At 44.6% G+C, this 25,563-nt stretch overlaps 1 protein-coding gene across 2 annotated transcripts in view; it reads left to right on the top strand.

Moving 5' to 3' along the window:
- Window positions 1-25,563, top strand: part of LOC146830440 (ranBP-type and C3HC4-type zinc finger-containing protein 1-like) — a 540,476-nt gene that overhangs the window by 427,654 nt on the left and 87,259 nt on the right. For both annotated transcript variants that reach the window (XM_085604678.1, XM_085604679.1), the window contains exon 9: window positions 14,502-14,662. In XM_085604678.1, the coding sequence (XP_085460804.1) occupies window positions 14,502-14,662 (161 nt within the window). The remainder of the gene's footprint in view (window positions 1-14,501; window positions 14,663-25,563) is intronic.

The following is a 25,563-nucleotide window of genomic DNA, read 5'->3' as shown; positions in this document are numbered from 1 at the left end:
TCGACGAAACTCCCTTTTCCTTCTTCTTCCTTCAATTGTATCTCTGGAGCTTCCCGATGCCGATCCAGACCCAACGGCGGAAAAAAGAATCTGAAGATGGCGCCCCAAAGGTGGGACTTCCGCAGGAAGCACGACGACGTCATGGGAGGTGCACCAAATGGTGGGTCGTCGCCGCCCACCTGGGCTACAAAAAAAAAAAAAAACAAAGAAAAGACTACGAATCCGGACCCAACCACAAGATCGCGGAATAATGCACAGCATAGTGAATCCAGAAAGATTCACGCTGCAAAACTCACTACTACACCTGAGTTACGCACCACCTCCTTCACTCACCACGCCAGAGTTGGATATGACACACCTTTATAAAGATACCTAAAGAAAATTAACAATTGTGTCAAACTCATGTTCTTCTCTCATACTCCTTCACACAATATACCACACACAAATTTTCTTCGAAATATGGATAAAATATTGTCTTCAAATTAGTTCTTTTTTTAAATTTATTTTTTAATACACACCTTTAGGTGAAAAGATCCTGTTGTAAACCTCTAAAGCCCGAACATCAGAAACTCTTCTAAAAGATACTAAACATAACTGAATCGTTAACTTCTGAGATAACTTCAAATCTAGTCAATCATTTGCACCCAATCCTTCCAAGTAGCTTAACACTGTGGTCACATTCCAGACTAAGTTATATCTTGAAACCGGCGGCTTTGATATCCATGTACTCCTCATAAGTCTCTTCACCAGAACATCTTAACCTACTGTAATGCCATTGATGATAACATGGCCAGCAGCAATAGCTGATTGATGAACATTAATCGTTCTATAAGACAATCCCTTTGCAAACATTTTAGATAAATAAATCACTACTTCCAAAATATCCACTGAAATGGGATCAAAACCCCACTCAACACACCAGCAAATCTATTTTTGCCATGCCAATCTATACATTTTCCGTGTACCTGGCACCCAGGACTCCCTGATAATATTTGATGCTCCTTGTGAAAGTCCTGGCACCCACCAAACACGCCTGAAAGTTTCCATGCCATCAACTTCGACTGACCCTCCAGTACCAAATTGTGCCACTCCCCTGTTGGACCCACCAAAATCTCTGGAAACACAGGCAACAGAGTCCGTTAATCCACCGACATTTTCAAAAGTATTGGATCCCAAAGCTGAGACTTCCAAAGACGTGTTACTAACACCACTATCTCCTGCCACTCGCAAACCATCACAGCTCCCCGAGTTATCATAGAAAATGGAGGGAAAGCATAACCCTAAACAGCCCTCTAATCCGGTCTGAATTCATCTATCCCCGCTGACTCTGAACACAAACTGTAAAACATTTACAACTGGGTATTCAATCTGTCCGCAAACATATCCACCTGAAAAGGACCCCAAAGTTCCATCAAGCGCATTAAAACCACTCTGTCCAGAGCCCAATTGCTAGAGGCTCTGTTTTCCTCAAAAACCAATCTGCCTCCACAATGTTCAGTCTTGGAATATGTTCCGCCTGCACTACAATATTCTGTCTGAAGCAATACCCCGAATACCCTTGGACAAATCTGCCAGATCTCTTGATTTCAGTCCTCCTAACTTGTTAACCTATCTTACAGCAGACACATTGTCCATCCTCAAAAGAATCAAACACTTCGGCCTGTTCTTCGTAAAACTCTTCATTGCGAAAGACCCAGCGAGAAGCTCCAAACAAATCATGTGTAAATCGTTTTCCGCCTTTGTCCATATATCTCCTCTAGAAACTGTACAACAACATGCTCCCCATACTGTCAAACTCGCATCTGATTCTATAATCATCTCTGGCAGCTCCCCAAAATGGCTCTCCCATTCCACGTCTCCATATTTCTTAACCAGCAACCAAGTTCCTCCTTGGCCTCTAAAAGGGCAATTGCCTCCGAATATCTCAACCCTTGACTCAGATGTTTGGCCTTCAATCTCTAAAGAGAACGATAATTCTCAGGTCCTGAAAGAATAGCTTAAATTGCAGCAAATCTACCTCTCCATATACGTTTTAACTCCTCCTCTGGCAGTTTCAGTTGCCCTTATACTGCGTCTATCAGAAAACCTAAAAACTGAGTCACCTGCCTCGAAATCAGACATAACTTCTGTCTGTTCACCACAAATCCCAGATCCTCCAACAAGGATACTGCCATAATTGTATGTTCCAACACCTTTGGTCTCTCCTGCTCCATTAAAAGAATGTAGTCTACATAGATGATAGATGCGCACCTTGTTCTCTCAGATATGCAGCCACCAGCCAAAGAACTTTGGTGAAACACCAAGGGGCCGAGGATAGGCCGAATGGCAGGCTCACAAATTTCCACATTCTTCGATCCCCCCTGAACTCAAGATATTTCTGATGGGGTTCCCAAATTGGAATTGTCAAAAAGCATCCTTTAAATCTAATCTTGTTAGCCAATCCCCTGTTTGCAGAACGTCCCTGAGTAAATGCATACCTTCCATCTTGAAATAATGATATTCCACCCTTTTGTTCAAACCCTTCAGGTTTATCACTGGTTATATTCCTTTTTTTCTACTAGGAATATATTGAACACAAAACCCCTATGAGCTACTCGCATCTCTACATTAGCTCCCTTTACTACCAACTCTCGACCCTCCTTGTTCATCAAATCTATAAGTTCTATATTGAGCCTTATCATTTCTGGGATGTGAACCTGTATTGGTTTCTCCACAAAATCGATGTGATACCCTTTCACTATTTCCAGCACCCAAGGATCTCCTGTTACTCAGGACCAATTGCTGAAAAACTGCGCAAGTCTGCTGCCCAGATTTTTCGGGGTAACAAAATGGTCTAGACATATCTGATCCACTAAATTGAAAAAAGAAAGAACAAACGGCTGACCATGGCCAAGCACCTCAAACTCCAAAGTACAATAAATGAATTAATGGTGCAACCACTTTCTGCACCCGCCGTCCAAGGATGCAATCACTGACAAATTATCTGATCCACTAGTGCAACGTTCACCAAGGATTCCTCTTCCTCTAAGTCTTTGTTTCTGAGGGTAAAACCCACCAGACTGATAAGAGGTTTGATATCGGTTTGGTCTAAATCCTCTAGTAAATGAGGTCCTTGTAATGCTGTGGCCCCAGCCAGGGAACCGACCTCTTGTTCGCCCGGGCAAACCAAACACAAGCCTGTCAAATACTTTTTTAATCACTCTTTGAGAGTTCTTTAGCGAACTGAAAACCCCCACATACTTTGATATCTCCTTAATAAATGTGTCCCTAAATAATAGACCATTAGCTGCTAGCCCTTACTCATTATTGGCTAGCTTAACCAACTTGAGGTCGATCTTAAGTAGGATGCTTTTCCTACGCTCTACAGATATGATGGTGTTCGCATTCCCCAAGAGACAGACTTATCTCTGTATCCACTCTCATAATTCTTCAACATTAACACAATCCTTCTACACATAAGCTTCCTCTGCCATATCGGAGATCTTAGTTAATGGACCTGTTAAATCCAGCAGCCTGGCTTGGCACATCCGCTGGCCCTTATCTAATCCCTTCCTGGGATCTCGTCCTCCCTTACAAATGAATGCTAAATATTGGCTTCTAAATCAGGAGCTTGCATAATTTTGTTTGCTAAATTAGGCCTTGGGCATTCTGATCTGAGACTTAATCTAATGTCTTTAAGAATCTGTTACCTTAACCATGTCTGCACGTACTCTGCGACATGCGCTGCTGGTGCCCATTCTGGTGGAGCGCTTTTTTAAAATCTAACATGGGGTCAAACATGAATTCCCCAAAGGGGTCAGTCAAAGCCCCATTCTCCCCATCTAAACTGCTCACCACATGGCCAGTTGTTTGCGCCACATCCTATCCTCTTTATAAAATCTGATTTTTAGTACTTTCCTGGACCCTTACGCTGTTCCCCGTGTGTGTCCTCGACACTCATGTTTCGTGTGAACACAAAAACCACTGTTCGACTCTGTGAACTTCCCTCTCTTAGACTGAGTCACATTAGGGTCCAAATGTTTTTGTTTCCTGCTCCCTTTTCCTCCTCTTACTCTGGGAACCTTCCCCTGCCAACCAAAACCTTTCTTCCTCAGACATCATTCTCTTTTCTTGTAACAAAATCTCCAACTTACTGTCTATTCTTATATTCAAATCTTGTGTGGATTTCTGCAACATACCACTTATCTTCCAAGGGCACATCCTTACTGCATAGATCACTTTTCTCTGCCATCTGTTTACATGTTATGAGTCCATTCTGACTTCAAACCAACATCTTATTCTCTTCAAATAATTATTTTACAAACCAACTCTTATTTAATACCAAAAATAAACTCCTAATCCTGCAACCGCAACTCTGTAAGTACCTGATTAACCGATCAATTCCCAGTAAAACGGCTGTTTTAAACCATCATATATACTGTCAAACAACTTCCTTCAGTTTCAGGTAATGGAGCTTTACCCAATCTACTAAAATGGCCACCCGCTCACGTCTTGCATATGTCGGATGTGTCGTACACAGTCCTTTGTCATTTTCTCCTAAATCAGTGCTTTCCTCCTAAGGATTGTATTTCCAAAATCGAGATCTGGCTGCCCATCGGTGTGCTCACCAGGTAGGATTCCTTTGCTAGCAAATGTTCTTTTAAAAATAATAATGTAAATATATTTTATCCTGCCGCAAAGGAACCTCCTTCCCTGTACCTAACACATCATCCGTAGCATTTGAGCATCCACAAACAGCTTTTTTGCAAGGTCTAACTCAAAAATGTATCTTTTGTCGACATTCATGGTTGGTCCATTCTGAGCCAAGTAACCCAAAGGAACATCTGAATTGATGTCTGTCTATCGCAGTTTATTATACGTGCGGCTAAAATTAGCTAAATGCTCGACAGGGGCTACCATGAGGTTTGGGCCATCATTTTTTTTTTAAGTGGCTGGTATGCTTCCTAACGTAGGGTTTGAGTAGCTTTTATTTTAGATATAACTATTTGCACAGACCTGGTCTTCAAGAAGTAGGTGCAAGGCTGGAGTCAACTAGCGATGCGAGGAACTTGCCCAGGAAAAAGCGTTGCACAGCGGTGGTTCTGAAGGCGATACGGGTGGTGGCGACAATGCAAGTCTTTTGGGATGGGTCCAATCCATTTAGCAGTGTTGATGCATTGGTTCTGCCCAGAGATGCGACGTTCAGTAGAGAAGATGCGTCAGTTCCACTGGTAAGCATCTTGGGCCCACTTCCAAGGGTCCAGGAGTGGGTGGCCCAACTTGGCAGAGTAGACTCACAGATGGCAGAGTCTTGGTGCAGGAATTACAAGCCTGTTATGTATCTGAGTCTTCAGATCCGGAGGCCAGCCAACAAGCTCTTGATGTCACTTTGAGTTCTGAGGTCAAGTGATGCAGGTCCAGTCCTTCTCACCCAGGCAAGAGGGCAATAGATCAGCACAGCAATCTAGAATAGTGGCAGTCCTTCAGCAGCACAGCTGTCCTTCTGCCTGGCAGAGTATCTACAGTTCAACTCTCCAACTGGACCATACACAGAAGAATCTGCATTTTTTTGTAATGGTCATCAGGAGTGCTGCAGAAGTCCTCAACCTCCACCTGTCCTCAGTGGAGATCAAAACAAACATCCTTACGAAAGTTCTGCAGCCAGAGTAGACTTCCCCAGTGCAGCTTCTGCCTTTAAATAAGGCACTCACGGACACCTTGGTGGGCACTTAGGGTAAACCAGGATCTTGTCTATCAACAGACAGACTGCAAGGTGACATAGGCCTGATTCGGGGATCCAACTTTCCTCTTCCATCATCCTCCACCAGAGAGTCTTGTAGTACAAGCATCTGCAAGCAGGTTGAATACTAACTCCTTCCCAACCACACCTCCAAACAGAGAATCTAAACACATGGAGAACTTTGGGAAAATAATGTTCTTCTCTGCCACCCTCGCCCTCAGATCCATTAACTCGAGGCGCTTCCTGGAACGTTAGTCCCACGCATTGTAGGACATATTGAGCAAGGTCTAGCCTGCAGTCCCTATTAGGGTGCAGCTTCATCACCACACATGGATAAGATCCACAGGCTTCTCAATTGATTTCCTAGCATCACTGATACATTTGGCTTTTGATGGGACCCATCTCTTCAGAAACAAAGCAGACTCAGCAGTGGAGCACTTTGATTTCATTTTTATATTTTATTTTATTTATTGCATTTCCAAATTACATATAGCAGCATACATAGATGTGCAGGGTGCAACAGAACAGTAGATACAAAGGATACAAGTATTTATGCCATCCCTCCTTGTTACAACTTTAAATAAACATCCAGGTGTGCAAAGCATTGCAGTACATTCCCATCACATGCGTGGTTATTTTACACTCTGAGGTCCTGTAAAACAGTACAACACTTAAAAAATACTAGTTACTCCGAAGCATTTTATGCCATGTCAGGATGATCCATCAAGTACGCAGTCAATGGTGACTGAAAGTCCTTAGGTCTGGACACTTCTGGCAGCTCCTCAGCATAAATGTTCATTTGTTCTTTACAATACACCAGATCTTTGATCCATTTGACCAGGGTTGGCACAGTTTTATCCCCCCCCCCCATACATTGCAACAGCCCGTTTTGCGAACAGAGTAGAGATAGCAACTATACGTCTATTACATGGCTTTATCTTCTTTACCAACCCCAACAAGCAGAGTTCCAGCTTATATTCAACCATTTCCATTATCATATCTGATAGTACCTGAGTAACTTTCAGCCAAAAGTTATGACTAGCAGCACATCTCCAGGCCAGGTACACAAAGTTCGCCCCCTCAGCCTCGCATCTGACGCACCTTGTATCCTCCCTTAGCCCAAATCTCATCAATTGCATGGGGTGTAATACAGCTGATGCAAGTATTTAAAGTGAATTATTCGTAGGTTACAGGTGGCGGTCAATCTCCCTGTCAAGGCACAACACGCCTCCCAATCCTTCCAGGCCATAGGGACCACCAGCTCATTATTCCATTTCTCAAGGGATGGGAAACTAGACACATAATTTTCCCGCTGAGAAGCACAGTACAACTTAGTGATCAGTCCCTTGCTCTCTCCTACAGTCAACACGATCTGTAATGCTTTGAACATCTTCCGCTCTTGAGGGAACTCAGGATACAATGTTCTCACTGCCATGCGTAATCTGGTATATGCAAATCCATGCATTGATGTATATACTTGCCCAGCCAGGAAATTTTCCAGGGTCAGAAAAAGACCATTTCTGTACATGTCCCCCAACGTAGTGACGCCTGCATTTTGCATGACATTTAATGCCCGCTTTCCCGAGCAGCCGAGATAACCGGGTTTGCAGCAATTGGCATCCAGGCGTATATAAATACTCTCTCTCTACACGAGCTCCTAGAGCCCTCCACGCCCTGACAGTGCTTCTAACCTGGTTAATCTCCTTTCTGGGACCCCATTATCATTATGCATGACCATAGCAGTAAGCGGGGCTGGGAAAGAAGTGTCCGCCTCCATAGCTAAATGTGGCAGATACCGCTAAGGAAAATACCAATAATCTGCAAATTGCGCCCGAGAACACAAATAGTCTGGCGCCTCGAACCCTCCCCGCTCAAACGGCAGCGTCGATGTGTTCCAGCTGTGCCTCGGCTACCCTCCAGCCCACACGAGAGACAGCAAACAGGACTGTAATGTTTTAAAAAGTGCCATATTCAAGGTTATGTGGATGTTTATGAACAGATAGAGAAGCTTGGGGAGAAGAGTCATCTTTACCACTGCAATTCTGTCTGCCAGGGACAACGGGAGCCTCGTCCACCGGGTAACTTGTTCCGTTATTTTTGTGATTGCCCACCCATAATTCATACTGAGCACCGTATCAGGGTCTCTATGCACCCAAACCCCCAGGTTTTTCACTGGCTCAGAGGACCATGCGAGTGGGTACTCCAATACAATTTCTTGAGTGCAATCAGTTAATGGGAATACCGTGTACTTCGCCCAATTTATGTCCAACCCCGAGTGCCTCTCAAACAGGACATACTCGTGAAGCACAGGTGCCAGATGCATGGCCGGCTCTTGGACGTATAGCATCATATCATCCGCATACAATGAAATGGCTAGTGGGCGCTGCCGGAATCCCAATGCGGCATCAGCATGGAGCTGTCAAATCTTACACGCCAAGGGTTCTAGTGCCAATGAAAAGAGCATTGGGGAGAGAGGGCAGCCCTGTCTAGTGCCTTTGCTTATTGTGATTGGGCAAAATACCCATCCATTGACCCGGACTCTGGCTACCAAACCAGTATATAAAAGTCGCACCCATTTCAGAAAAAAACGACGTCATCTCCATTCTCTGCAAGACCACAAACATATACCCCCAGTGAAGCAAATCAAAAGCTTTTGCCACATTCAGGAGCACCGCCGCGGCCAGGAGCTCCGGATCCATCTGATGCAGTACCCCAAAAATGTTATGCAAGTTATGCATGGTTGATCGCTTAGGCAGAAATCCAGACTGGTCTGGTCGTATCAACTGGGGGACCAAGGGCTGAAGCCTGTTGGCAATGATTTTTGCGAATATTTTTGTAGCAGTATTTGTAAGGGATAGGGGTCTGTACGACCCGCATCTATTGGGTTCCTTGTCCAACTTTAGCAATGTTACAAAAAGTGCCTCCCTTGGAGACGGGGGCAAGACATCCATCTCATAAGCCTCAGCGAATACCTACAACAGCCTCGGGGCCAAAGCCTCAGTGTATGTTTTATAAAACTCGCTAGGCAGCCCATCCAGCCCAGCCGCTTTGCCTGATGGCAATGCCGCTATTGCTTCCCTGACATCTTCTACCATGAAGGGCTGTATTAGATCTTCTCGCTGACCATTAGACAACCACCCAAGTGCTAGGTTCTCCAAGTAGCTTGAGATCTCACTATCACTCGCCGTCGGTCTCTCCCCACATAGATATGCAAAGTCAAGGAACACCTTACTGATATCAGGAGTGATAAATTGCAGGATAGTCACTATTTAGCATCTCTACTATGTGCTCTTGTCCCTTTGGAAGCACCAGTTTATGCGCCAAAGAGCGGCTGGGCCTACCACCCTCCCCGTAGGTACATGGCCTTACATCTCCTGGACAAGTGTAGAAGTTCCTGTCCAGCATCCTGATTGTATTCTGACACCAGATCCCTAATTTTCACTAGGAGTGTAGACGAGGGCCACTGTTCATAGCTGCGCTCTAGTGCACTTATCTGCTCGCCCAGGCCCTGTAGCCTATTCCGAAGTGCCTTTAGTATGCCTGCCTCCCCTAATGGTAACCTTAAAAGCCTCCCAGAGAGTGCTTGCCTCATCAACCGACCCTTCGTTTAAAAAAAAAAAAAAAGTGTTATAGCATTTCCATTTGTGGTCCGGAACACATGGTCCAACAGGGACAACGGCTGTAGCCATCACTAGAACAGCGGTCTGGCAAGAGCGGGTATATTCAGCTCCAGAAGCATGGGGGCAAGATCAGACCGCGTCTTTGCCAGGTGCTTAACAGTCACTGTCCATGGGGCTACTTCCTTAGAGACCAGCCAATAGTCCAGCCTTGACAATGACCCATGCACCGAGGACACAAAAGTCCCCTCCCTCCCAGCAGGATTGCGGCTGTGCCAGATATCCACGATCCCCTCAGCCTCGGCAAGTACACATGCGGTCTGCTTACCCTGTTGCATCGAGCCGGCAGACCGATCCAGCTGAGGGTCCAGGTACCCATTCAGATCCCCACCCCATATCACAACAGAAGGGGGTAACGACCTGATACGCCTCCAGACATCATTATAGAAGGCTGGGTCATCCACATTTGGCCCATCGGTATTGACAAACATGACAGTTGTGCCACCTAGCTTACCCTGGACCAACATCACCCTTCCCTGCTCATCCGCCTCGGGTTTGAGCCTTCTTAACTAGCACCAGCACACCCCTAGGATACGATAAATACGATGCTGCTGCTCGTACACCGGTCCAGCGGGCCCCCACTTTGCATTCCGAATGCTTAGTAAGCTACGTCAGGGCCCCAACATTGCATTCCGAATGCTTAGTAAGGTGCGTCTCCTGGAGGAAGGCCACCTGTATATCATTCCGATCAAGAAAAGCTAGCACATCGCAGATTTTCTTAGGGTTGTTTAGACCGCGTATATTCCATGTTACTAACTTAACCGTGACACCCAGACCTGCATATTCAAAACATGGCACACAGGACCCCCCCTTACAGATCCTCGGAATGGTGCACACATTTTTGATAATGTACTACATTTGTATTGCGCTGCACATGCAACATTTGTTGCCCGCCAAACCATCCCCCCCACCCTCTTCAGCACCCCCAACTTGCTAAAAACAGCCCATAACAAAGCGAACAGACCCACCCCAAGGAAAAACATCCTGTGAAACCAGCAGGGTACACCCATTGAGAAACGCTAGAGTGCAGTCAGCCGCCCACTGAACAGGGAGGTGGCAGAACGAGTCCATTTTATCAACGTGGCAGTCCAACAAGAGTCCAGAGCCCAAAGGGCAACAGGCTATCCATACCCCGACAGTGCACTTACAACTGCCAGGAGATATAGCCCAGGCACCGAGATGCCATCATATGATGTCACTAGTATTTTACCTCATTACAGCGAGCCATCCCCTACAGACCTTTTCCATCACTGCAGCCGACAGGCAGTAATATGCAGTCCTGAACTGGTACTCACTGCTTCTCTTCGTCAGGATTGCTTTCAGCATCTCACTGTCTCTTCTTCAGGGATTTGGTATGTTTCATGGCCGCCTTGGGGTTATTGTAAATCTTGGCAGTTCCCTCAAATCCAATTCTCAGGCGTGCAGGGTAGAGCATAGAATAAGAAATATTTTAAGCCATCTACAGCTTTTTAACTGGTGCAAATTCCTCCTTGCCGCTTGGACAGTTAGCCGTGGAGCACTTTAAAGAAACCAAAGCTGCATCATGCTCCCTTGGACTTTCAGCATCTATGCTGCTGAGTCCCCAGCAATATCACCCTTTTTGAGGCTTTTAAAGGGGTATTCACTAAAGGCAATAGCAAAAAATACCCCCACAACAGCAAACCTCCCAATACTTTAGAGGTAGAGGTCTAGGATTCTGCCAACAGCATCCAGGGCCTGCGGGGCAATGCACTACCCAGTCCCCCATCATCCCCAAAACCCCTTCAGTTTGCCCTCGGCAGCACATTGGCGGCAGAATAAGTTATTACCTCCATGGGTGGCAGAACATCACATCAGAAAATAAGTACTTCAAATCATCCAGGATGAATACGTCCTATATTTCTATCCACTTCTCCACACATTCCTCCTATACCACAACAGCTTCCAGAGGACCATCAGGCTGTCTTGGACAAGGGACCCAAAGAGAAGGTGCTGCCTTCAGACGTAGGGACTGGTTGCTTCTCCCATTACATTCTGGTGCTGAAAACAACAGAGGAATTTGTCCTATTTTGGATCTTTACCCTCTGAACTTCTTCCTCAAAAAGGAGAATGTCAGAATGCTCACCCTGGCCCAAGTTCTGTCTGCCCTGAATCCAGCTGACTGGATGGTGGCGTTAGACTTACAGGACGCTTATTTTTATGTCCCCATCCTGCAGTCACACAGGCATTACCTGTGGTTTCAGGTTGGCCACAAGCACGTATATTATTAACCCTAAATACACTGCTGCCCTTTGGTCTCACCAGTGAATCTTGGGTTCTCACGAAAAGTATGGTGGTGGTCGCTGGTCATCTTCGGAGGTTGGGAACCCTGGAAGACAGTGTTCCTCATCGCAATCATGTCAGTTCGTCATGTGAGTAAATTACAAGCATTATCTGTCCAGCAACCGCATACCACCTTTTTTCCACACAAAATAGTGCTGAGGACAAAGGCAGCTTTTTTCCCAATAAGGTGTACTGCCTTTTCATAACAGCAGTCTAGTACCCTGCCAGCGTTCTTTGCCGCGACCACATCCATCCAAGGATGAAGAGAGACTCCATTGCTTTGACCCAAGAGAGAGCCCTGAGCTTTTAAATTGATTACACCAAGGACCATTGTGCAGATGATCAGCTGTTTGTGGAGTTCTCTGGGACAGAGAATGGCAAAGCGGTGCAGAAACGGAGCATCTCTAGATGGATTGTGGTTTGATCTGCTATGGACTGGTTAAGAAACAGCCCCCCAAAGGTCTACGGGCTCATTCAATCAGAGCCACGGCTGCTACCACCGTGCTTGAGTTTGGAGTGCCTGTCTTGGACATCTGTCAGGAAGCTACATGGGTGTCTGTTCACAAATTTCTACTGGCTGGATAGCAAGGTTCAGCGGGAGGGACATTTTGACCTGAGACATTCCACAGACCCATCACCTGGGAAGGTGGTTCTGTGGAAAGAAGTATCTATCAGAAGAACAAGTTACTTACCTTTTGTAATGCTGTTTCTGGTGGGTATTCAATCTAACCGCAGATTTGCCAATACTTGTTTTGCCACTGCTTGCATGACTTATCTAAAAGCCCAGCTCCTTCACAATCCTTCTAGAATGTGCTTTTGTCTTAATTGGAAGGACCCCTAGAAAATGCAATGACGTGGAACGCAGAACAAAGATAATTACAAAAAAAACTTTAAACACCTCTATTTTGTTACACTTGACTTATTAGTACAAACCACTGAGCTGTTGGATCTTGCAAAAGAGCGCTAATGATTCTCTTTTTTTATCACGTTAAGTTGTAGTTTTCAGATGATTGCATATTAATCTATTCGTATACAAAAACACAGTACTAAAAGAGAAACAATCCAATATTAATTCAAAATATAATCTATTTTTCAAGAAACGTAATGACTGCTATAATGTCTTCCATCATGATGAATCGCTTTACACCCGGTGATTGGTCCATGGTAATCTCTGGAAAGCAGAATGCAGTAACCTTAAGAGTATTCGTGTGAATCATTGTGGGCTTTACCCTCTCAACCCTTCGATTATGGGCAAGTGGTAGCATTGCTTCTGCTTCTCATCTCACAGCAAAAAACTTGTCTCCAGCCCCTAAAAATATGCAAGTTGGATCTTGGAGAAAAGGGAAAGGAAATTTCAGGCACTTGTCCCCCACACTACCTTAAGTGTGGCAACGTCCTTGAACGCTTGTGGAAGTTGTAGAGGGCCATATGATTCCACACTAAGTATCCCACGGTCTGGTGAACAAGGTTCACAAGTTCCTATAGCTAACCCTGGTGAGTTAGATATGGGAAGATCCTATTTGAAGCAATCAGATGTTACACACTGGAGAGTGTGGAAGGAAACAAGCCCTTTTGTTTATATTACCCTCACACACCCTAGTGGTGTCATGCTTCATCATCGGGTCACCCTGATGCCTAGAAGTCAGGGTGGGCTCAACCGTATTCCAGGGAGCTCTTGGTGAGATATGGCCAGGGGAAGTTAAAGATTAGTAATCCGCAGACAGATCCCAGTATCTCTTTATTTGTGGAACTGTCAGGGAGATTGAAATCCAAAATGGGGGGTCACTGAGAGTTTTATGGTCCTACATGTTTCAGTCCTTGTATGGCCAAAACGTTCCTGCACTTTCTTCAGGTCACGAAGAATGCAATCTCCTCCCTGGTTGTAGGCGGAAAGGGGAGTCCCTATCCTGTTTTAAATGTAAGGGCAGGTAGCTGCTCCTTAGAGACAAGCAAGAGATCTATTTAATCTTTGTTTTCATTTCTTTACTCCATCCCTCTTTGGGAGAGAACATGAATCACTTGGGACTCCGGTATGTGTGGGGAGCCCTTTAGTCACACAGCCATCAAGGGTCCTGCCCCGTGATGCCACCTAATTTGTCCGAGTCCCCGGGCTTGCGCCAATCTTCCCATATCTAACTCACCAGGGTTAGCTTTAGGAACTCGTGAACCTTGTTCACCAGACCGTGGGATACTTAGTGTGGAATAGTGTCTAACATGGGAGGACGTACTCCCACAAGAGATTGCCTCTCGGCCCTTACGGCACAGGGGAGGGCCTCTTTCCCTGCTGCCTTAGTTTTTTCGAGGGCAACATGATGCCTTGACCAATGCAGGTATGCACAACACACACAACTCAAGATTGTGAATGAATACAATCCACTGAGTGGGTACACAATCATGGATCCAGAAAATGGTGGTGTCAGTAAGGGGTACACAAAATGGCGACTTCTCAAAGTGGGACATGGACTTGCAGTGGTATGACCTATGGCTGTTGCTTATTCACATGAATTGTTAAGGCGTTACAGGGGGTGTGGCCACCTGTCAATTTTATGTGGCGACATCTCTTACAAACGTCTGTATTGCAATTATAGTAAGAAGCTGCAAAATGTATAATTACAAACGTTTCATTGGTACCATAATGCAACAAAAAAATCTTTTGGTCACTTTTTTGTGTGTTTACATTGTGAAATAGCAAATTCAGTTCTGATTCATACACTTTAACCAGAATAATTAATAAATACTCATTGAAAAAAGCCTGTACTACCTGGTGCTCGTCAAAATGGAAACGGTGGTGTTTTGCGTTCCAGGCACAGGAAGAGGAGAGACTCCAGAACTTCTTATATCTGCTGCAGCTGGACGAGGAGGCTCTTGTACCGAACCAGGAGGAGATTGAGTGCCTGATCTGTTACACAAAGGTGGCCCATGGAGCGGGGGTGCTGCTGCGTGAATGCCTTCACAGCTTCTGCAGGTGAGCCTACCTTCACCAGTCACATCTATGAGCCTACCTTCACCAGTCTCATCTGTGAGCCTACCTTCACCAGTCCCATCTGTGAGACTACCTCCACCAGTCCCATCTCTTCCTCCACCACTCAAATGCATGGTCATATTTTGAGAGAGACAGACATCCATACTGGCTGCTGCTTATACTTATCAGTAGTTAGCTTCAATGCAAATCGCACTGTGTAAATTATGTACAACTTCAGTCGTATGCATATCTCAAACTACACATATATTCTTTTAGGGCTTCGACAAAGGTACATCACAGTATTTTATAGAGGAAATTGTATCCGCAGCATCTCAAACATATGGTGCTATGCATGGTATGGGTGGGATCCACTTGATGCAGGATTATTCAAACCAGAGTGTAATGGTGGGCGTTTAAGGAAAAGAGAACATCCCGCGAATGATGTCACAATAGGTCTCAAAACCCACACAGACATCTTGTATGCGTACGTAGGTGTTGACATTTGTAGAGCGCAAACCTTGCGCAAGAGCACTGGAGCACTGAACAGGAGAATAGCTCCCCCAGAAGATGCAATTAGCGGGGAAGGCGCAACACAAATATTGGGGGAAAGTCAGGGGTAGGCTGTTGGGTCAGAGGTAAACAATTGAGTGAGAGGTAGAGCTCTTTCTAAACGAACAAATATTTTAGAATGGCTATTCTTTGCAATTGTCAGCGAAGCAGGACAAGGTAGAGAATGTTTCTCTCTACTTTGGATGGTCGATTGAAGACCACATTGACGCCATAGTGTTCAGTTTTCACTTATTACATGCCACAAGTACATAAAGTAATTTGACCAGAATCACACAAATATTTAATGAAGGGTGAAATCTGGGATCACACCTCCGGTCTCTATATTCTTGGTCAGTAACTTACCACACTCCTAATTCATCTACAATTTAATACGATTTCTTTGTCAAAGTATACATTCTATATTGAGCAATGGGTAGTATTGAGCAATGGGTAGTTCATTTGTATGGCGTCCCCCCATGCTTTCTGGTCACAACACTATGTACCCTAACCTTTGCCGGTGTGTGCACTTGTTCTTGTAGATTTTTTTATTTTTAAAAGCTATAATGACCATACCCTGTTGCTCAAGCAGCATTATTAGCATCCATAATAAGCTGACCTAAGCGGAATCTCCCGGCAGAGAAGCAACCAATTGGAATGATTTGTTTTAGGGTTAAAATCCCTAGGTGGAATTGGTTAAATAAGTCAGCGGATTTAGTCGTAAAAATTAATGTAGTAAATCGAATATAATTTTGGTGTGCACATATCAGGATGGCCACTTATGAACCGATTTAATAGATAGTTTAGATTATTTTCAGAAAACTGTGGTAACCTTCTGTGGAGCTTGATACAAAATCGAATGTTTGCAGTAATTGAGGCTATTTAAAAAATAAAAAAAATGATTGATCATGTTGGTTGACAAATTTAACCCTGTAGATTTTCATCAGCACAGGGATAGGGATTCATCTCAAGCATATGATGTGCTTTGCTTTCTTTGGCACAAGTGCAACAGACCAGCAATAACAACTTTGGCTCTTGCTGATGCACTTAAAGTGGAATTGGAACTCAATAAAAGCAAGCATTGCCAAAGATGATAGATCTGGCATTGGCAGACCGTCTTTCGACATTGTTAATGCTTGTTTTGTCTCAATCGCTCACACTTAAAGGAACTACTTTGTGAGTGAATTTGCTCCTTATAAGAGGGCATCATTTTGCCAATTCCAGTGAAGTTAGCCAGGCCCAATGCCCCATGCTGTAGTGGGCAGAAGAAAATAGTGACTGACACAGTAAGAGACCAATGAATAAAGCGGGCTGGCTAAAAATCACAAGAAGTAACTATATTATACATATAATTGTAGTCAAAACAAAAGGTCTTGGCTAACGATACTCAGTAAAAGTCTGAATTCTTTGAGATGTTTTTTAATTGCCCAACATACTGAGGAGATGACAGCTAAGACTACCTTTTAGGAGATGTACAAGGGGAAGAAGCACCCAAGACATTAATCCTGAATACAGTTCCATGTTGTTGCATTACATATTATAATGTTACAATATAACATGTACAGATCACTTGAAATTTTTAAAAAACCATATAAAGAATTTTTATTATTTTCTCAATCAGGTAGCAAGAAGATGTAACATTCGAAATTGTTACTTACAATCTATAAAAAGTCGATGTGTCAAACCACAAATCACCTGTTTTGTGACACCTAGCCCATTTTCAAAGCTGCAAAATAAAAAATGAAAAGCAAACGTATAGTGTAGGAAACTGGCTCTATATATACTTCACCAAAATGAGGTATAGTGTGTATAGAGTCCAGGTGACCCCAGAGGTAGGCAGAGGTTAAAGTTAGATAGAACCTTACTCTCCATTTGTGGTAGAGTGGTTGAGCAGTAAGGCAGTATCAGAGGACAGTGTTAAGCATTTGATGTACACACTTAGTCAGCAAATGAATTCACACACTCGAGAACTGAAGTCTAGGCCAATTGTTTTTGTATAAAAAATATACTGTTGTTTTATTTTAGAACCAAGCAAGCCTGGCACAGGTAAGCATAAAATACCTTTCAGTAATAACTTGCTGATTGTACAACAGTTTGAAAATGCAATAGAATTTGTACTTTGTTTGATTTACAGGGGATGCAGTAGTTTGCAACATTTAGCAAATACAGTACATTGGAATGAATAGGTTTTTTCAGTAAATTGAAGGTAAGTTACTTTTATCGTTACTTTTCTAACTCCGTGCTAGATACCTAGATTCAGCACTGGGACATTTTCTGCAAACAGGTAACTAAATAAGTTTTGGTTATTCGCATGATTTTTAATGAATATCTTTAGATTTCAAAACTCCACACTTAGTCGTTTTTTGGACGAAAAACAGTGCATTGAAATGAATAGGCTTTTGCAGTAAATTACAGGTAAGTTACTTTGTACGTTACTTTTCTTACTCAGTGCTGGATACCTGGATTCAGCACTGGGACATTTTCTGTAAACGGGTAAGTAAATACGTTTTGGTTATTTGTGCGATTTTTAAAGAATATTTTTAGATTTCAAAACTCCACACTTAAAAAGTTTTTGGAAGAAAATTGTCAATGTTATCCTATGGAGCAAAAACAGGTTATTGGTTCACAGGTAAGTAATCGAATGTGGGAGTTAAGGTTCTGGGGTTAGACTCAGGGGTCCCCCAAGGTCAGTGATGCACTTTTGTTTCACCCTCAGCGGCACTAGGGCGGCCAGTTGCAGTGTTGAGAACCAATGTTATCCAATTGGGGATAGGGAGCCTCCGGTTGGTGGCTGCTGGCAAGCAGGCCACTGGGTTGTGGGAGCAAAGCTCCTAGGGTTTAGGTCAGGTGTAATAAGTTGAATTATCCAAGAGTCAAGTAGATAATTAATGAAGATTTATTCCAATGAAATACACCCACGACCACGACGTCCTGCTGCCACGGATTCCAGCACTAGACTAACGTTGCCTGGAAGACCGGTGAACAGAGAACGCCGCGGAGCGTGGACACAGTCAATACATAACATGTTTACACACAAGATGATCGTACGCAGGAGCCTCATGAAGGACTCCACGCACTACGATCATCTCGTGCATGCATGTGATTATTACATCACTACAGCATCTTTCCCCTTAACAATTGATAAAGAGAATTACAAGTTTGTTACAAAGAAAAAAAACAGTCTACATGAAGTGGAGGTAAGAGCACCATAAGTAAAACAATTTACATAATAAGAATGAAAAACAGAAGCCTTGAATTATTCTAAAATATAATCTTTGTATTTTTCTGGTAACCTTCTTGTGCGAGTAGTGTTTTTCCCGCACATATTCACCTCTCTGTCACTTAAATGTGTATTTGCAGGTACAACCAAAGAGTGTGTTTGGAACATATGACAAGAGGGTATAACTATATTTTCTGCACTTTGAGTTTTCACAGGATCCACATCTTGCAACCAATTGTAGGCTTGTGAATGACCTGCATTAGACCCATAATGGTTGGAAATGATGTATGTCCTGAAGAGAAACGGCACCTCCGTAGGTCCGCGATGCAATGGCATTGAAGTGAAAGCAGCTGCGTCCTGATCGGCTTCCGAGGGTAGAAGAGGGAAGAAGCCAAAGTCCGACGCCTGCGTGTCTGTCAACCTTGCATTTGAATGCGGAAACAATTTATGAAAGTGGTAGGTGGGTGTCTGATTTTCATCCAAAATCGTCGCCAATATGTAATAAGTTGAATTATCCAAGAGTCAAGTAGATAGTTAATGAAGATTTATTCCAATGAAATTCACCCACGACCACAACGTCCTGCTGCCACGGATTCCAGCGTTGCCTGGAAGACCGGTGAACAGAGAACGCCGCGGAGCGTGGACACATTCAATACATAACATGTTTTCACATGAGATGATCGTACGCAGGAGCCTCATGAAGGACTCCACGCACTACGATCATCTCATGCATGTGATTATTACATCAGGGCAAATAGGGAACCAAATTAGCACCAAAGGTGCACCCTCAGCGGCACTAGGACCGCTGAGTCCAGGGTGCTGTTTTGAGGTCGGGTGCCCTATTGTTTTCAATGGAGAACCTCCAGTTAGAAGAAACACTGCAGGCTCGGGTCGAGGATCTTCCGGGTGCGACCACCACTTCGAGGGGTAGGTTGGGATGTCTTGGGTTGGTTAGGCACCATTGGTTTGGGCACACAAGGCCGTGGGGCGTCGGGTGCAAGGGTGCCTTGGGATGTCGGAAAGTCTTACCCGCTCTGGTCGCGGTAGAGGGGATCCTCTGGATTGAGACTGCAGGCGTCGACTGGAGGCTTGAGGCAGGTCAGGAGTCCCCAGATCTCAGGTCAGGATCGCCGGGGTGACCTCCTTGTGGTGTTTTTCCGTTCGGGCCAGATTCGGCGGGTGCAGAGTGGGCTGGATTCGCAGTATCCGGCTGGAGCCAGAAGATGCAGTTTGAACAAGTCCGGTGTTCACGGGAGAATCAGTCTTGGAAGTGAAGGCAGGCGGGTACTCCGGGGTTTTTGAGGTTGCTGGCTGCAGGATACACCGGGATTTCGGAGGAGCAGGTTCGAGGGGAGACAGGTCTGTAGTGCTGGTGCCAAGTCAGTGGGCGTTGTCCTCTTGTTAGGTCTGCACGGCTCTTCGTCCTTCTTCTTTTCTCCTTGTTGTCAGGCTGGATCTGAGGAAGCAAGATTCAGGGTGCCCCCTAAATACAACATTTAGGGGCGTTACAGGTAGGTAAAGGGCAGGGACCAATGGGTCCCTTCCCTGGGGTGGGCACACCCCCTATTCTGCCACTCTACAGTGGGAGGGGGCAGGAGCCTGTCCATGGTTAGCTGGGTCCCCCAATCCTCAAGATGACGGGGACTCGAGGTTGTGCTTCACCTCGCCTCCCCCACCTGAGGGGTGAGTTGGCAGAGGTGGGCACACCGCTTTTCCTCACTTGTTTTTACTTCCTGCTGTCCTGCCCAAAGTTGGGGGGTAGAACCAGTGGAGAACAGTTGCTGAAATCAGCAAATTGTCTGGGGAGGCTCACAAAGGCTGGCATGCCTTTGAAGCGTCCCCTTCGTGAACTCTGCCCATCCTGGGGGAGGAGGCTTGGCACCTCGTCCCAGGATGTGCATTGTTTCATGCCCCCGAGAGCAGCAGGCTCTCGACCCAGGGGTCCAGAAACATATCTGTTGGTGGCAACCTAAGCAGCCACTCAGTCAGGTCACTAGAAGTTGGTCGAGTTTCAGGGGGCATCTCGAAGATGCCCTCTGTTGTGCATTTTACATTAAATCCCACACTGGCATCAGTGTGGGTTTAATGTGCTGAGAAGTTTGATACCAAACTTCCCAGTCTTCAGTGTAGCCATTATGGTGTTGTGGAGTGACAAACTCCCAGCACCATATACTCTTAATGGCAGCACTGTAGGGGTACAGGGCTCATGCACCTGTACCCTCACCACTGGTATAGTGCACCCTGCCAGAGGGGTGACCGATCTATGCCAGGGCAGTGGTTTGTGGGCATGGCACACAGATGTGTGCCATGTCGACTCTTAATTTCGTTCTGCACCAAGACACGCAGCCTGCAAAGGCAGTGTGAGAGTGTAAGGGTACAGGGCCTCTAAGGGTGGCACAATAAGTGTTGCAGCCCTTAGAGGCTTTCTCTGGTCAGTGTCCTGGGTACCTGTGGTACCATTTACCAGGGGCTGAAATGGGGCCAGAGATGCCAATTGGGTTTAGGCGTCAATGCAATTTTAGGGAAGGAACATAGGCCCTGGGTACCTGATTAGCAGGAGCCCAGGGCACACTCAGTCAAAGAACATCAGCAATTCAGCACAAAGTGGGGGCAACCATGCAAGAAAGAGGGCACTTTCTCACATATAGCATTCAAATATATCACAGAAACAGACTGAAATATGCAGTTGACAGTCAATAACTATTTACAAGTTGTACGTATACTCTTTTATACAAGAGTTAGATAAATTCATAATCCCTTTCATTGTTATTTCTCAATAAGTATTACAGATTTTTTAACAAATACTTCACGTGAAATTTTTGAAGTGGAAAGAGTAACCAAATATTGTATATACACTTGACAGTCAATGCTTACTTACAAGTGGTAATTACACTTTTTTTATAACAGGGGTATGTACATTTATAATCGTTTTCATTAAAAAACCTCTCAAAGTGTCACAAATTTTCTAACTGATTCTTCACACAAAATTATTGAAGTTGGAGGGGCAAATGGATAGTTTTCTAAATCAAACTAACACATTCACAGATTATATTTCGAGGTAATGAAGACCATATAGTGTCCACTACATATATATAATTTAAGATAGCCAATTAACTGATTACGTTAAGCATAAAAGTGTGCAATTCCAATTGGTCCAATTTAAACAGCTATTTTTAATGCTGTTACAAACGTTAAAAATATTTATTATAATAAAATATAGAATTACACCGAGTTCAATATGCACAATTTCTTGTATTAGAGAAAATCCAAGCATTATACAAAAAACCGTAGTGACACCCCTGTAAAATGTACTGCAGTCAGAATAATAGTATAATATAGAATAATTTGTCTTCCTCCTAAAATTCCATTCAGGCAGTTCTCCATTGGAAATCATTGTCCTTATCTGTGTTTTTTCCACTTGCACAATCCCCTGAAATGCCATTGTCCTTGCAGTAATAAACTATTTGTCTCCCTATTTTTATGACCCACCAAACACCTCAACTACCACTCGCATGCATGCTCCTCAACACCCGCTCGCTCAGCAAACACGCAATGAGATCTGGGATACGCTCAGCAACAGTGCGCCAGACCACCTCTTCCTCACAGAAACCTGGCTCAATCCTGCATCAACAGCCGACATTGCTGTGGCCATCTCAGCGGGCCACAAGATTACACACCAGTACCGCCGTCACAAGCCAGGAGGAGGACTCACGATCATCCACAAGGACACCAACAAATGCGCCACATCCACAAACGTCGACATCCCCTTCATGGAATACATGCATTTCTGTCTACAGATTAACAACTGCTTCACTCTGAAAGGTACTCTTGCATATCAACTGCCCAGACCACAAATCAACTTAAGCAACTTCATTACAGATTTCATTGCTCCCATCACCATCAACTCCAAAGACTTCATACTACTTGGTGACCTCAATTTCCATCTTGAGAACACTATGGATACCTGCTACACAGACCTCCTGAAAAGCCTGAACAACATCAGACTCACCCAGCTAGTCACAGACCACACAGACATCGCAGGACATACTCTGGACCCAATCTTCTCCACCAGCATCAGGAGCACCTACAGCTTTACCTCTACCTCACCACTCACATGGACCGAACACACTATCATACACTTCCAAATCACCATACCACAAATCTATGTACCCACCAGCATCAGCCTATCCACCCAGAGCTGGGGCAAAGTAACAGAAGCCGACTGCCTCGTTGCCCTCCAATCAAACCAACCCGACACCACCAACAACCTCGACAAGAACAACACCAACCTCAACGAATGGACTAAGAACTGTGCAGATTCTACTGCGCTCATCAAAAGCAACAAAGAAGAACCAACAAGCAAGCTAGTTGATATACAGACAACCTCCGAGAATCTAAACTCCATTGCAAGCAACTAGAATAAAAATGAAGATCCGTCCATGGTACCAACGCCATAACCACTTTACAATCCAGCATTTCCACCAACTCCTGAGAGACACCCAAAGACGGGCACTGACTGAATGTATAGAGATAGGCTCCAACAGCTACAGCGAGATCTTTTCCATCGTCACAGAATTCAACACCCCGAGGCAGCTGCCAACACTACTAGACTATCACAGGAACTCTGTGACAACTTATCTAACTTCTTCCACAGCAAAATAGAAAAGATCTGCAGCAAATGCAAACAACAATCAGACACGAAAGATTTAATCACCAACCTGAACACAACCAACCAAGACAAACATCTGACTGAATGGAAAACACTCTCTGAAGAAGAAAACCACAGCGATCATGAAAATGGTACACTTAGGGGCCCCAACAGACCCATGCTCCCACCGCATCTACAACATGCGAGGACCTTCAAACCGCAATATCCGCATCTACATAATCAACACCTCCATGAAATCTTCCACCTTTCCAGAAGAGTGGAAAGATGAAGCAGTACCAGCCCTCTTGAAAAAACATTGACTGTCCCAGCGAACTGCCCATCTACAAACAACTCACCAACCACCTCGAACACCACGACCTTCTGGACCACACCCAGCAAGGTTTCCGGAGCAACCACAACACAGAAACAGCACTCATTGTGGCTACAGACGGCATCCGCACATTACTAGACCATGGAGAAGACTTAACAATAGAGATATCAAACCACCGGTCCTCAACTGGGTAAGTTCTTTCCTCACAGGAATAACACAGCAAGTCAGACTACCACACTGCACATCAGTAACCTGATCTGAAGAGTCCCCCAGTTTTTATTGCTCAGCCCAACTCTGTTAAAAAACTACATGACACCATTTGCTAACATCAGTTCACAAGGCATCTCCATCATATCCGGTGCCGTGTCCACCACCACCAGAACCATGTTCTCCAACTACATGTTCAATGTCTGATACTGAACTCTGACAAGACGGAAGTGATGGTCTTCGGGAACAAGAACTGTCCTTGGGACTCCAACCAGCCATGCCAGAAACCTGGCAATCATTCTGGACGACATGCTCAACATTGCAGCACAGGTCAACGTGGTCAGCTCCTTCTGCTTTCGCATGCTCCACAAGATCTTCAAATGCCTACCCCAGAGCACCAGATGCACTGTCACGTAAGTCCTCATCACAAGCAGATTAGACTATGGCACAGCACTATACGCCAGGATCTAAAACCATCTCCTCCGCTGACTCCAGACCATCCAGAATGCTGCAGCAATACTCATCCTTGACCTTCCCTGACACACCCACATCACACCACACCCTCCGAGATCCACTGCCTCCCCATACACAAACGCTGCCAATTCAAACTCCTCAAGCACACATCCAAGGCACTGCACAGCATCAGTTCAACATACCTGAACAACTGCCTTCACTTCTACAACCCACCAGATACCTACGCTCAACCTTACTTGCACTAAGCAGAACGGGGAAGGTCTAGCATTCTCTTACATTTCACCCAAGACTTGGAACAACTTTACTCAGCACATCAGGCCCTCCTGCTCACTTCTTGAATTCTGCAAGAAGCTAAAGACCTGACTCTTCGACTAACTCATCGGATCTGGCACCCAACACCTTCAGTCTTATGCCTGCTCCAGCTCCTGGATACCCTTATGGGTGATTAGTCACACTAGACAAATCCATGTAACACAATAACAGAGCACTGGACAGTTATTCTCACTTACACAGCATCAAGGATTCCTCCATGCAATGTATGTATAATCTGAACTCCTTCCTCACATAGGCCATTCTTTCACTTCTCTCCCATTACTTAGTATAATTAGTTAATAGTAACTCATGAAGTTGTGTCATCTAAGTGATAAAAGGGGCATCCATGAGGTCCCACAGTTCCCTTCCGTGAGATGTCTTTTTATTTAGTTTTTTAAAGCCATTCGACAAAGAGTTTTTTGTGCCATGCGAGTGAAGATAGCTTAACAACTTAAACGTAAATAAAACAAGAATAAAAAAAAAAAACAATACCATGTTGGGTAACAATAGCACAGTTCAATAAAGTGCAGATGTGTTTTGTGCCTGGAGGTCCTATCTTTGGTGGGTATTCACCAGCATAGGCCTGTGTGTACTTACTATCTGAACTTTTATGGAGGTGTTCCACAAAGTTCCAGTGTCTTCACTGATGTCCCTTCTGACCAGGCACCAACCCTGTATAGCAGATATAGGGTTTATGCTATAATCTCACAGTTGTCAAGTTTGTGTTCCCTTGGGTGTTGCCCTCCCTTTCTAGTCTTTAATAGAGCTTCTGCGGCACCTTTGAGCGCACATCTTCGGTGTAGGGTAGGTTTAGCATGTCTGTCTCTGAATGCTTTAGTTTCTTCTCAGCCTCTATGGCTGTCTAAGGAATCCTGCCTCTCTTGTAATCTCAGGATAATTATCACTTGATGATTTTCGTCCTGGAGTTTCTGCAGGGGGTTCTACCTGACGTCTGCCATAGATTTTTTCTAACCTGTTTTGCTTGCGCACACAACATCTAAGATTCTTTCGAGCTTATCAGGTTTTTTAGATGGTGGAGAGTTTCTGCCAGACTCTGTATTTTTAGAGCTTGGAGGAGACCACGATTGCTGTATGAAAGAAACAAAAAATGATGGGTGGAATGCTTGAATTAATCTTAGCCACTAGTAATTACACCGGGCCACATC

This window comes from Triturus cristatus, chromosome 5_1 (genome assembly GCF_964204655.1).
Source record: "Triturus cristatus chromosome 5_1, aTriCri1.1, whole genome shotgun sequence".
Lineage (NCBI taxonomy): Eukaryota > Metazoa > Chordata > Amphibia > Caudata > Salamandridae > Triturus > Triturus cristatus.
The sequence above is the reverse complement of the archived record's forward strand: the minus strand, read 5'-3'. Positions and strand labels throughout refer to the sequence as shown.